Raw genomic sequence first — 12,510 nt, 5'->3', positions numbered from 1 at the left:
GCATCGTTGTTTCATTTTCCACGACTTTAATCGTGGCCACTTTCATCCTTGTATCATAACATATCATGTCTCAATGGCACGAAGGCGACCTGTCAAAGCCTGCACGGAATGCAAGCAAGTCAAAGTTCGAGCCCTACCTTCTCTGTTCGACTTTTCACTTCTGACTGATGCTCCCAGCTACGATGCGACGCCAGTGAATCCTTTCCTCGTCCCTGCGCTCGTTGCGCGAAGAGGGAGTTGGTATGCGTAATTGATTCCAATTTCAAGCGGACGCCAGCTCGATTGTGGGTTCCTTCCTGGATTTCGTTTTATCGCCTGGCTCACGAAACAGGCGTCTACAAACCGTCACCAATGAACTTTGTCGGTTGAAGCAGTCAATCAAAGCTCAACCGGAGAAAGGATCAAGCCTGGAGTCGAATCCAAACGGCAACCGGGTACAGGGAGCAGATTCTCTCCTATTGGAAAATTCTCGCCCATCACCAGATGGCAGGTCTCCAGTGAACAGTCCTTTTGGGTTGTCGGAGGGTGACGCGTGTCTTTCTGGTCTGCAGGAAGCAAGTCTTGGAGATTGTCATTTAAGCAAAGAGGAGATACGAGATCTCTTCTCTCTGTACGCCTTGCAACCAAGCTGTTGATGGATTAGAGACTGACTAGCTGCAGCTTCTATGTAGCGTTTCATTCTCATCTTCCAATTATTGACACCAGGACCTCTGCACAGACAATCCAAGCATCGAGCCCGTTCCTGTTCTGGACTATGCTCTTCACCGCAAGTCGGCACCACAAAGAATATGTGTCCAAGTCCAACGACCTGGCCTTGCCGTACTCGGATCTGCTCAATCAAACAATCCTTCGAACCCCTCACTCATTGAATACTATCCAGGGCATTTTGATTATGTGCACCTGGCCGCTACCAGTCATGCACCAGCCAGAGGATCCGAGCTTGATGTACAGCACTATAGCGGTACACGCCTCGCATTATCTCGGCTTATCGCGTTCTGCTGGATCTGTCTCTCGTTCTATGACTGTCGTTTCACAGAGTGACCGGGAAACGATGTGCAAAACTTGGCTTGGCTGCTTTGTTATCAACACCTCGTGAGTTTTTCGATCCTACGCTGGAATAAAACTGACTTGATGTGCTAAGTTTATCTATCGCCCTTGGGAATCCTCCCTCAGTGAAGAGCGCTCTTGACCTCAGCACGATCAATTCCATCCTCCGCAAACAGCAAGTTCCACCAAGACTGGCCATTGATGCCCATATCCAACAATGCATGGCCAAATACCACGACTCCTTGGTCGGAGAAGTGGGAGTCTCGGTTCGAGAGACCCTAGTGCAGATGTGTGAACAAGACTTGAATGCTCTCACGGATCGCTTTAACAATTATATTGACAATCACGCCGCTTTCAATTTCCATGTCGCAAAGCTACATCTGTATACGTTGGCATTGGTCAGAGAGAAACAGCAGTCGAAACAGTATGACCATCTTGAGCTCGGGAATCATAGTGTGAGATGTCAACAACTCGGCATGGCAGCTGCTCATCGCGTTATCGACATTTACTGCAACGATCTAGAGGGAGCCGGGGCGAAAAGGGCGCCTGATAGCCGCCTGATTGGTCCTCATCGGGCATTACCCAAACAATTCTTTGTGGGCGTCTTGCTGGCAACCTTCTTTCTTCTCAGATACTTCGTGCTCAATCCCGCCTCCGATGCTGAACAAATTGCTACGTCTCGAAACAAGGTGCTGATGGTACATGCCAAGCTCCGTCAGTTCACGTCGCACCAGCTGGCTGAGCCTGGTCGAGCAGCTACGGTGATAGAAGTTCTTTCTCGACACGGTGATGCGCAGAGGGCAGACCCTAGTGAAGACATTGAAGACCGTGGTGTGGCTTCCATCGTATGGAATGCTCTCATTTCTGCAGCAGACATTCGTGGAAGGCGGAATCTGCGGACGGAGTGGCTGGAGAAAATCAACCCTTCTTCGCCTGCCCTAAGAACTGACAATCGATCCTCCAGGAGCCCCGATCTCAACGTTCAAGAAAATCCCGATTTGGGATTCGTGGACCTCGAGTACCCACTACCTGATAGCGTTTGGGATCAGTCATTTTTGCAGATGCTAGATTTCACTGCTTACGACTTTAATGATATCGGCGCATAATCATCAAGACCGCTTCCGAGCTTCAACTTGATCGCGACCTTCACAGGGCTGCTCTTTCATCAACTTTGAGAATCTTTCGAATCTTTTCCGCAACGTCTTCTGGAATAGGAACCTTAAACAGTGGAACGTATTGCTGTGAGCCATGCACGTCACTTTCGAAGAACCCACCAGAGGCCTTGCGTTGCGAGTTTCGCTTCCTGGGTATGGTCGCCTTGAACGCTCGCGCCTGATCGAACCATCCACACCAAATACATTCCTCAGTTTTCAGGTGATACAAGCTTTCAATCAGATTTTGGCTCAATATCCCTGAGTCTTTAATAGCCCGGTATATTTCCTCTATGTCGAACATCACGTCAAAAGTGATTTCGAAAGGCCCAGCATTCTTGGAACGCAGAACACTAGCGACATCTCCTAGGACCAAGGGGCCGGGAGGTACACCAGGAGTTTTGGTTGGCAATGAGCGCTCTTCCTGCGTGGTTCGTCTGTCGCTATTTCGCTGAATTGACTTAGCGGGACTTCCTGTCGTTCCTTCTCCGTTGAGGACGTGATTGATATTGCTAATATCCTGGATCCGCCATCGAAACAACCCAGTTGGAGCAACGACGTTTTCGCCAATCGAATCTTCATGGGCGTACTCCTCACCAGGTTCGAGGTCCATCAAATGATAGATGTTGAACTCTGCACATGGTCCAAGCTCAACGGTCTTCGTGCCGCAAATACCAAAGGCGAAGTTACCGCTTGTGGCTTTTTGTCCAGGATATGGACCGTGCTGGGATTTCAGATATCAGCGTGAATTATTCTACGAATGTTTCCGGCTTACTATTGTGGCAATGCGCGCAGTGTCGGCCAAAGCGGTCGCCAGAGCCTGAGTTCCCGCCATTGCCTCGCCGATTAGGAAAATTTCGCCTGGGGCTCTCGGCAACTCGGAGGCAATGTCTTTGTGTTTTCCATCATATATATGGAAGGCAAGGTGCCAAGAGTCTTGAGTTCCATGTTGCTGTCGCACGTATCCCTTCACGCGGACCAGAAAGTCGTCGATCTGGTTGAGGAGAATGGCTAAATGCAGTCAGTCGGATGGGCACTGAAAGCGCGAAGCGCACTTACGGTCTCTCAAGCTCCCAAAGTACATGCTCCGATAACCCAGGACCTGTGCCCCTTCAAGTTTAACTTGATAGGGCGCTCCCTGCATGGCGGATGTGTAAAAGCGGTCTCCTTGCACCCGAACGGTGCGTCCATCTTGAAGTTCTTCATATGTTGACTGAGTGACATCAAGATAGCCGCCTGGCCCGAAGAGCAAATCTGGCCTGCTCTTCTCATATAGAGTGTGTGCAGCAACCGACATTGTTGTGCATATGCTCTGCGGATGGAGTGGACGAATATCAAATGTGCCATTTTGGTATATCGTTGCCATCGCACCAGCAGACTTCGGGCGCGCACAAAGACCGCCGCATTCCATGATCTTACCCATGTGCATAAAACCTCCGAGAATCTCACTCGAGCAGAGTTTTTCGGAGTTGCCGAATTTGCTTCGCAAACAGAACATGGAGAATGCCACATATGGCGCTGGGTCATATGCTCTACCACCGATAATTAGCCTGAAACCCGGTGTTGCTTCCATTGCTTGCACAAAGGGTTCAGGTCCCATCTGCCCCAAGATTCTTACACAGTTGTCGATGTCTGACTGTGAGATTGGGGGTACGGCTGGCCCACAGCCGGTGATGACTCCCTTGGCGAGTCTTTGTGAGACGATCGGCTTGGGAATCCCGGCGAAGATTGCGATTGTCTTGAAGTCGTACGATCTGTACCTGCTTCAGCTCGCATCTTCAACAAAGGAGATCTCCAGCTTACGAATTCTCGGGTGCTGCAACAATTTCTTCGCAAATCTCAACGATTACCTTCACATGTTCGTCGCTACCGTCACTTTGCGGAACTGATCAAGACCGGAACCTTGAACCGGTGTGAGGAGCTCAATATCTTCTGGAGATCGCGTTTGTAATTCAGTCTTGAAGTTGTCATGCTTCCCAATGCCAGACAATTTGGCCCGCTATCGGTCGAGCCGGAATCGAGTATGATTGCCGTCGGAACGCATGTGGAAACGCAGTCTTCGAGCGCCTTGTTGACATGATCCTGGTCTAGCCCATAACCAAGGTTCCCAATGGGAGTTACAATGTTGCAAAGCCGATGCACGGTGTTGTTCGAATAATCCGACGAACCCATGGCTCTTCATGCGATCTTGACAGGGCCCGGCAGACGAGTGTACCGAGAAGACAAGACGACGGAAGTTGTTGTGCTAAATACTTGGGATCAGGATGTCCGCAGACCGCGACCGGCCCGGTTCAGGAGTCGAGAAGTTTGAACGGAGGACCATTTTGCCTGAAGACTCTTGCTTCGCCACGGCACGACGACCTGTATGGATCTCCCTTGTCCAGACGGAGCATTTCGCGACTGTCGGCCATCTAGCGAGTTTCGCTCGCGACCTTATCCGGCCTGAAGGTGTACGTGCGCTTTTCGGGCTTTAGGCCGGAGTTCGCGCTTGCAGCGAGTTGGATATGGCGGTTTCTGGTTGGGTCCCCACACGCTCTCCGCCCAACCTGGGTATAGCCTGGGGCGAATGCTGACTAGACTACGAGGATTCTTCGGCCATTGGAACGCTGTCGGCTGCATATCAAGGCGTTCTGCTCGTCTCCACATCCGATACAGTTGGCACGCGATTCAATATAAACCGACTGCCAGGCACCCTTTTTGCGGGCAAGACAACAACTTTTCATTCTTCCAGCCTGGACGAGATTCTCTTGCATTCGTTCCTGACGATTGTGAAGCACCATGGAAAAGACGTCTCCCTGGAGACGGTTGAGCGTGCCGAAGGCCAGACGGGACTTTCAATACCGTTGACCGAGGACGAGCGCCGATGTGAGCGAAAGCTGAAATTGAAACTGGATTTCATCATCCTTCCATTGCTGTCCACCGTCTACTTCTTTGCCCAAATGGTACATGTCTGCTTGAATTTCCAGGATGTCCGCTTAGGCTGACAACTTCAGGGCCGATCTGACGTGGGTAACGCCAAAATAGCCGGAATGGACAAAGAACTTCATCTCTCGTCACGACAATACTCAAACATTGCCAGTATATTCAATGTCGGATACTTGGTATTCCAGCTGCCGGGCACTTTATTGGTCCGCAGGATAGGACCTTCTTATCAGGTATGTCTCTCACCGGTGACTACCTGTATGACGACTGACGGCGACACAGTTCGGCGGGGCTATGATGGCATGGGGCATGGTAACTGCCTGCACAGTCGCCGTACACAGCTATGCCTCCCTTATGGTCATAAGGGTCTTCGTCGGTGTCTGTGAAGCCTTCGTGCAGGGCTCGGTCTTCTATCTCTCTTTCTGGTACCCCTACAACGAACTTGCCACTCGAGGTGCCATATTCTTCTCCACAGCGGCATTGGCCGGCGCATTCAACGGACTCATTGCCTATGGTGTGGAGACAGACCTTCAAGGCGCAAATTCCTGGAGCGCGTGGCGATGGCTATTTCTCATCGAAGGAATTCTCCCGATTGGGTGGGCCTTTTTAGTCGTGACCTTTCTCCCTCCGACTCCAGAAAAAGTGAAATTCTTCTTCAGTGAAGATGAGAAGCAGCTGATTGTCAAGAGGAGCCGGATAGCTCATAACACTGGCGAATCGAAGATCCGGCCAAAGTTGATCATGAACGTCCTTCTCGATCCCAAATTCTGGATGTCTGTCTGCATCGAATCCGCCACCCTCTTCTGCCTCCAATCTCTGTCCAACTTTCTCCCTGCCATCCTCTATGGATTTGGCTGGTCGACAATCAAATCTCAGTTTATGTCGGTTGTTGTTTATGCGTGCGCCTTTGTGGCCATCATTGTGAGTTTAACTGCTTTGTGAAAGAGTTGCCATCTTTCCCCGCGCCTTTTGTCCTACGAATTATTTTCCAAATAACCAGAGGCTGATAAAGGTCCCAGTTCTCGGCTCGTGTATCAGACAAAACCGGTCGACGTGGCCTAGTCATTATCGCCAATGCCACCGTCGCCAGTTTAGGTTATATTCTCCTTCTCACGCTCAAGCAACCAGCAGGCCGCTTCGCCGGCGCATGTATTGTCGCCATGGGCCTTTACCCCAACGTGGTCATCAATCTCACGTGGGCTGCCAGCACGAACATCGGCTACACCCATCGTGCCACTGCAACAGCACTTATCAACTCCATCGCTCAGGCTGTCGCCATCAGCGGCAATCAGGCGTACGTGGATCCACCATATTACCGTCATGGCCATGCTGCCTCGTTGGGGATGATCGGGTTCGAGATCGTGGTCGCCACGACGATGTTGTTCGTGTTGAAACATGAGAACGAGAAGAAGAAGAGGGAGCAGCATTCTGAGAAGGCGGAAGAGGTGAGGGGGAAGTACACCATTGATGATGTTGGAAACAGGCACCCTGATTATTTCTTCACCTTATGATGATCATGTCTACAATGAAGGAGGTGTTGTTGTGGGGCGATCTAAAGCGATATGGTTTTCTTGAAAGGATGTAAAGACTGGCTCTGTCTTCCTCCAGTAGTTTTCATATCATATATTTCGTGGTCAACCCCGTTGGCCCTCTCAAGGCTCTATTGCCCCGCAGATTCATTTCTATCACTCTATCGTGTGTTGCACTGCACTCCGTACAATTGTATCCTCGCAGGGTCACGCCGCCAATTTTCAGGTCCCTATGAGAGCCTCGTTTCGCATCCTCATCCCTCTGTTCTTTATTTTAACCTCTTCGCCTTTCTCTCACCACCCGTAGACTTAACACACCCGTCATACTTCCGCTCGACACTGCTAAAGCCTCAACTCTACCGCACTAGGCGCCTCATTTTGGATTCTGCGTCGATTCCCTACTGGCCTCCTCGGCTTGGTAATCGACCGTGGGTTAGGCTGAGTGAGGATTAACAGACTAACGAGTAAATGATATGCTATTCTGTTCTCTGAACGACACGTTTCTCGTCCCTGTAGCCTCTAGTGATGCCATCATAACCTACAGTAAGTGCGATAAACTGAAAATGGAAACGCGTTTTGCAACCACTCTTGAAATGCTTTCCCCACAGAGACTGTTGTCCAAGAACTATGGAGAGACTGGGACAGATTTTCTGGGACGAACAGAGTTTCTATCACACCCCTAGTCCCCTTCGCAACAGGGTGGTGCCGAGAGGGGCTTCCCGTGATGTCTATCTTCCCGTCGAACAGCCAGGAGTAGGCAAGCAGATGTAGAGCAACGAAGGGAGCCGAGACTCGGGGCTTTGAGAGAAGCAATATGGAGAGATTATCTTCTACGATATCATTGAGGCCGGGGAGGAGTTACAAAAGGGAAAAGCAATGGTGAAGCGTGAGGCTACCTATGTAGGTAGTCTGACTACCTTGGCGCTTTAACCAATTTAGTCCGCGAAGGTAATGATTGCGGTAATTAAGCTAGATAATATATTCATAGAACCAAGGTCTAAGCTACTTTTATCCTCAGGAACACAGAATGCCGCCACAGGTATCTTTAGGCCCCGACTGGCCATTCTCTGTGCGCCATGGAAGGCAAGCTCTGTGAATTTTGGCTTACCGTCCAAATTAATCCCCTCTTTCAAAGTCTAAGATGAGTCTTATATTTTTTTTCTTTCTTTCTTGCAGGCTGAAATCACCACATAACGGCTCTCTGCTTACGTGCATCACCAGCAACAGTTCGGAACACTAAATGATATGGTTCATCGATTCCCACTACCGCTGGATGTCTATGCGTCCATCTCGGTGCCTGTTCTGCAAGTAACTCCTAGAACCAGGAATGCTAAACGCGAGGCTAGGTACCTGGGTAAGGTCCTCACAAATTGCAACCACATGGCTTCATCTGAGATAGACGTTGCTGTCATCGGCTTAGGTACGTGAGCCGCCGTTCCCATCGCCTACGAAATACTAATCGGCATACGACTCTCGGTAGGAGCTTTTGGGCTTGTTGCCCTTAAGAACCTCTGAGAGGAAGGTTTTAATGCAACTGGGTTTGACAAGAACTTGTATGTGGGTGGTCTCTGGCAATTCACGGAGAAAGATCAGACATCCGTCCTAGAATGTGAGCAACCCTCCTCTTTGGAGACAGAGAATGCTACAGGATGTACTTACAGCCATCGAAGCCACAATTGTGAACATCTCCAAAGAGAGGGTGAGCTCTTCGCTCTCATGGAGGAGCTAAATATTCCCGTCTACTTACTACCAATAGGGCTGCTTCACGGATTTTCCATTTCCAAAAGGCAAGCATAGGCATTTTTACGATGGCCCCTCATCGCAGTCGAATGGCTTATCCATACCATTTCTCGCTGGCGGACTAATATGTCCTAGAAACAAACTCCCACGCCTCTGCGGTAGATGTACAGAAGTACCTTTCCGATTATGCGGCTCATTATGAGCTTCTGTCGCACATCCAGCTTGGTGCGAACGTGTTGAGTGTGACCAGAGACGACCAAAATAAGAAATGGGAGTTGAATGTCGTCGGTGCCCAAAATTCGAACAGACTTCTCCTCTTCGACAAAGTTGTGGTGGCCACTGGAACTAACCATAGGCCTGTTGTGCCAATTCTGAAAGGCCAAGAAATTTATACAGGGCAAATTTTGCATTCTTGGAGTTTCAAAAGGCAAGTTCTTACTGCGGCAGTCCTTGGACGTATGTTAACTTGGGTCATCTAGGCCCCCTGACTACAAGGACAAGAGGGTGGTGGTCATTGGTACAGGAAATTCTGCGGCGGACACTGCTACATCGCTGGTGGGGATTGCGAAGGAGATTTTCCTGTCTCACCGGCATGGCGCATATATAGTCAGTGCTTACAGAGCGGCCAAACCTGATCACTAGAACTCACGTCGACTTAGCTACCTAGGTCACAGCCCAACGGACAGCCGCTCGATCACGGCCTCACGTACCGGAAAATCAAGATGTCCCTAACGATGCAGAGGTACCTCCCGCAACCATGGGAAGCCATGAGTAACAACATGCTAGCCAAGATCCAGAACACATCATTTAAGCTGAAACCCGAATGGCGTATCAATCCTGCGCCTTCCTTGGTTCATAACGTACCGACGGTAACGGATACACTAATACCAGGGTTGGAGAAGGGAGAGATCCAGTCTGTTGAAATCGCGGAAAGAATCACCGGCGAATTTGCCGTGGAACTGGCAAACGGCAAGGTCGTCGAAGTCGACACCATCATATGGTGCACTGGATATCATGTCGACTATAGCGTCGTTGGCGACTTTGACCCGACACTCGAGACATGCCACACGGGCGTGTCAGAAGGGGCTTTGGAAGTGATGTCCACCCCGCCGATAAAGGACCCGGCCTCTAAACTAAAGCAATTCGAACCACCGATTCCTAGACTTTACCAAAATCTCCTATCCCTCAGTCACCCGGATTCTCTGGCGTTCCTCGGCACTGCAGCGATTCCTTCAGCTGCGTTCCAAATTTACGACCTCGCCACCATGGCTATTGCACAACTGTGGAAGCCAGATGATTCTTCACCGTCGCTGCCCCCCCCCCCCCCCCCGCTGCGAAATGATCGCTTGGGTTGAGAACCACCTCGCCTGGACAAACACGATCCTGGCTCGAGGGGGCTTCGACACTCGTATGGTATACGCACCTGACTGGAGTGATTGGCTTGATGAAACTTCGGGTTGCCGAGTGGACAAGCATTTGGGATACGGGCGCACGGGCTGGGCGTTCTGGTTGAACAATAGAGAATTTTGCAACTCCCTCATGGATGGGATATACAGTCCCCATGTCTATCGATTGTTTGACAGCCACGGCAAGCAGAAAGCATGGGCTAGCGCAAAAGAGGCGATCATCGGTGCCAATGAGGAGGCTGAACGAAGACGCAAAGACCGCGTACAGCGCAAACAGAAGGATTAATGTGTACAATGAATCGTATTCTAGCACCAACTGAGATCTGTGAAGCGCAGCGAGTGTCAGGCTTGTTTGATATGCTGTTTCATCGACAGCGCAATATACAGGAGGATGGCGTCGACATGGATGGCGTCGACAGGAAAGGTTTCAGGCTAGATATCGTGGCACAAGCCAAATGCCTATATAAACAGGAAATGACTCACTGAACAGTTGGACAGGTGTCTCGTAGAATAGATAAATACTATCAACCAACTTGACAGTTGTCCGTCTTACAAGATCTGACTAACCATTTTCGGAAGCGCTCTTCGAAGACACTAATCAATTTCCTTGACATTCTGATGGGATTTGTCAGTTTTCGGCCTCTGCAATACAATCTTCCTCTATCTTGTCGGATAATAATCAGATGACGGTCCAGCATGTGAAATGGGAAGAAAGTCCACCAAATTCGGCGGGAAACTTCCTGCCGAGGCTGCTTGAACTTCAGAGATGTGTCCTCTTTGCGCCGCCGGTCATGCAGGGAAAGAAGCATGTTTGTGGTCTCCTAGACGAGTCTATTTAAATCAATCTCTTCTCCCGAGGCAGGCAGATATCTCGACAAGCGGAAAAGGTTTCGCGCCCTGAGTCTCAAGCCTCAGCTTTTCGACCTGTGATTTACCTCCGATCCATTCACGGTACAGTTCTCCACCCACCTTTCACCACTCAGCAACTTTTTTCCAGCAGGAACAACCAGGTAGACGCAATTATGCATACGACCTTCGCATTCCTGGTTAAGCAACCGCACCTTTCTACCCAAGAATTCATCACGTACTATGAAACCAAACACATTCCGATGATCAACCGTCTCGCCGGCCCAGAGAACCAACCCTTGGTGTATAAGAGACGCTACACCCACCGCGACGACCCGGCGTTCGTGTTTGTGACGGCCAGCGTCGATGCAAGCGGTGCACCCGTGTCGACCACCACCGGGTCCCATGGTGACGACGGGGCGACGGCACATGGATCGAAAGTGGAAGCGCATCCGGGAAATATTGACTTCGACGTGATGACTGAGATCGGCTTTGCGGACAAAGAAGGAAAGGCGAGATGGTTGGCGGCTTTGTACCAGGGCGAGAATGCTAAGTTGGTCATGGAGGACGAGGCGAGGTTTATTTGGAGGGAGCGCACGCGAGCTGTCGTCGTGGAGGAGTTTGTGAGTTTTGGATGAAGGCTCGGGCGCGTGTGGGAGTCAAGCTGCTGCTTTGGCGAGAATGGGTGAGGCCATGAGGAATGTGGTGCGGACTAAAGAGAGGTATCATAACTGCAGAGAATGCGTCAGCCTTAGGGAGTTGGATAGTCCACGACATGACGAATGTTGTGTGTCATATTTAGATAAAATGTCAGCGGTGACAGGGGCTGTCGCGAGATAACGAGGCCTTTATTGAAAGATACATCTGAGAACAGTTCGTGTCGACGTTTCGAAGATGAAGGAGGACCCGCCGTCGAGTATTTGGTAAACTGTAAGAGCAAGACAGATCATTGCTTCTCCACCACAGAGCCCTCGCTGACAATCATGACAAGATATATAGTTCCCAATACCCTTTCCGAGGCCTTTCACTGGTGTTCAAACTTGCTTATTCTCTTATCCAACGGTATCTCCTCCTCCTCCTCAAGCAATTTGAATCCTTGGCGAGAATCCCACGGCACAAATGGAAGGAAAGATATGATGAAGCGCTGTACGGGAAGGTGAGGGATGGGGATTGATTCAGGATACAACGGGGACGAGATGGCCTCTTTTTGAATTGACCTGGCCACCCATCCACACATCCGCTCGGAGCCATCGATGATCTAATGAAAAGACTTCTGGATAGGGTCCAACGGTCATGTGGAGACATTATAACCATGTCGGTCAAGGATTGCACTTCACGCAATTCGTGGAAAGTCAGCCAGCTCTCCCCTGGATCTCTTGTAGCGTTAGCGTAGGCCAATACGTCTACAACTAGATGCCTTGTTGCATCTTGGTTTTCTTGGCCTGGTGATTACAGAACAGCTCTATCGAGAATGTATGCGCGATTACTAAAAGTTGTTGCTAAGGATTTTCCTTTCGAACCTTGTCGGGTATGTCTTTGCCGGTCGCCTCCAAAAAGGGTCAGGTTCTAGATGAATCTATAAAGACTTCAAATGAGTCCCAGGTCTCGAAAAATAAAACTTTTTGCAGTCTTTTGAGCTCTAGGAGCTGCTCTCGTTTAACGTCCTGCTATTCTGTGGCCGTTTAATGATTATATCGGCGCAATTTCTGGCATTTTGCTCATTTAGAAGCTGCGTTGTCCGTAAATTGTATCCAATTTTTGGCACTCTACTCGCAAGATAGCATTTATCTAGGTCTGGGCTTCTCAATATATAAGCTAACTAAAGTGCTTTTTAAGCTCCATATATTCTGGCTCATTCAATTTCGTTGA

General features: G+C 49.9%; 5 protein-coding genes across 5 annotated transcripts; 4 read left to right on the top strand and 1 right to left on the bottom strand.

The window, feature by feature from the left end:
* Nucleotides 1-1,051: 1,051 nt before the first annotated feature.
* Nucleotides 1,052-2,153, top strand: A1O5_06991 (uncharacterized protein; the record flags this gene model as incomplete). Its single annotated transcript, XM_007747580.1, has 2 exons — nt 1,052-1,092; nt 1,142-2,153. The coding sequence occupies 2 exons, from the start codon at nt 1,052-1,054 to the stop codon at nt 2,151-2,153; spliced, it is 1,053 nt and encodes a 350-aa protein (XP_007745770.1).
* Nucleotides 2,154-2,193: 40 nt separating this feature from the next.
* A1O5_06990 (uncharacterized protein) lies at nt 2,194-4,370 on the bottom strand (the record flags this gene model as incomplete). Its single annotated transcript, XM_007747579.1, has 5 exons — nt 2,194-2,922; nt 2,974-3,209; nt 3,258-3,952; nt 4,002-4,048; nt 4,101-4,370. 5 exons carry the CDS (start codon nt 4,368-4,370, stop codon nt 2,194-2,196), a joined length of 1,977 nt encoding a protein of 658 aa, XP_007745769.1.
* A 92-nt stretch (nt 4,371-4,462) lies between these two features.
* A1O5_06989 (uncharacterized protein) lies at nt 4,463-6,631 on the top strand (the record flags this gene model as incomplete). Its single annotated transcript, XM_007747578.1, has 5 exons — nt 4,463-4,648; nt 4,784-5,140; nt 5,192-5,353; nt 5,403-6,041; nt 6,140-6,631. The coding sequence occupies 5 exons, from the start codon at nt 4,463-4,465 to the stop codon at nt 6,629-6,631; spliced, it is 1,836 nt and encodes a 611-aa protein (XP_007745768.1).
* Nucleotides 6,632-9,111: 2,480 nt separating this feature from the next.
* A1O5_06988 (uncharacterized protein) lies at nt 9,112-10,081 on the top strand (the record flags this gene model as incomplete). Its single annotated transcript, XM_007747577.1, has 2 exons — nt 9,112-9,695; nt 9,823-10,081. The coding sequence occupies 2 exons, from the start codon at nt 9,112-9,114 to the stop codon at nt 10,079-10,081; spliced, it is 843 nt and encodes a 280-aa protein (XP_007745767.1).
* Nucleotides 10,082-10,817: 736 nt separating this feature from the next.
* A1O5_06987 (uncharacterized protein) lies at nt 10,818-11,279 on the top strand (the record flags this gene model as incomplete). The annotated part of the gene is made up of 1 exon (XM_007747576.1): nt 10,818-11,279. One exon carries the CDS (start codon nt 10,818-10,820, stop codon nt 11,277-11,279), a length of 462 nt encoding a protein of 153 aa, XP_007745766.1.
* Between the last annotated feature and the right edge of the window lie 1,231 nt (nt 11,280-12,510).

The sequence above is a fragment of the Cladophialophora psammophila genome (assembly GCF_000585535.1).
Source record: "Cladophialophora psammophila CBS 110553 chromosome Unknown aczJe-supercont1.10, whole genome shotgun sequence".
Lineage (NCBI taxonomy): Eukaryota > Fungi > Ascomycota > Eurotiomycetes > Chaetothyriales > Herpotrichiellaceae > Cladophialophora > Cladophialophora psammophila.
This window is presented reverse-complemented; position numbering and strand designations above follow the sequence as displayed.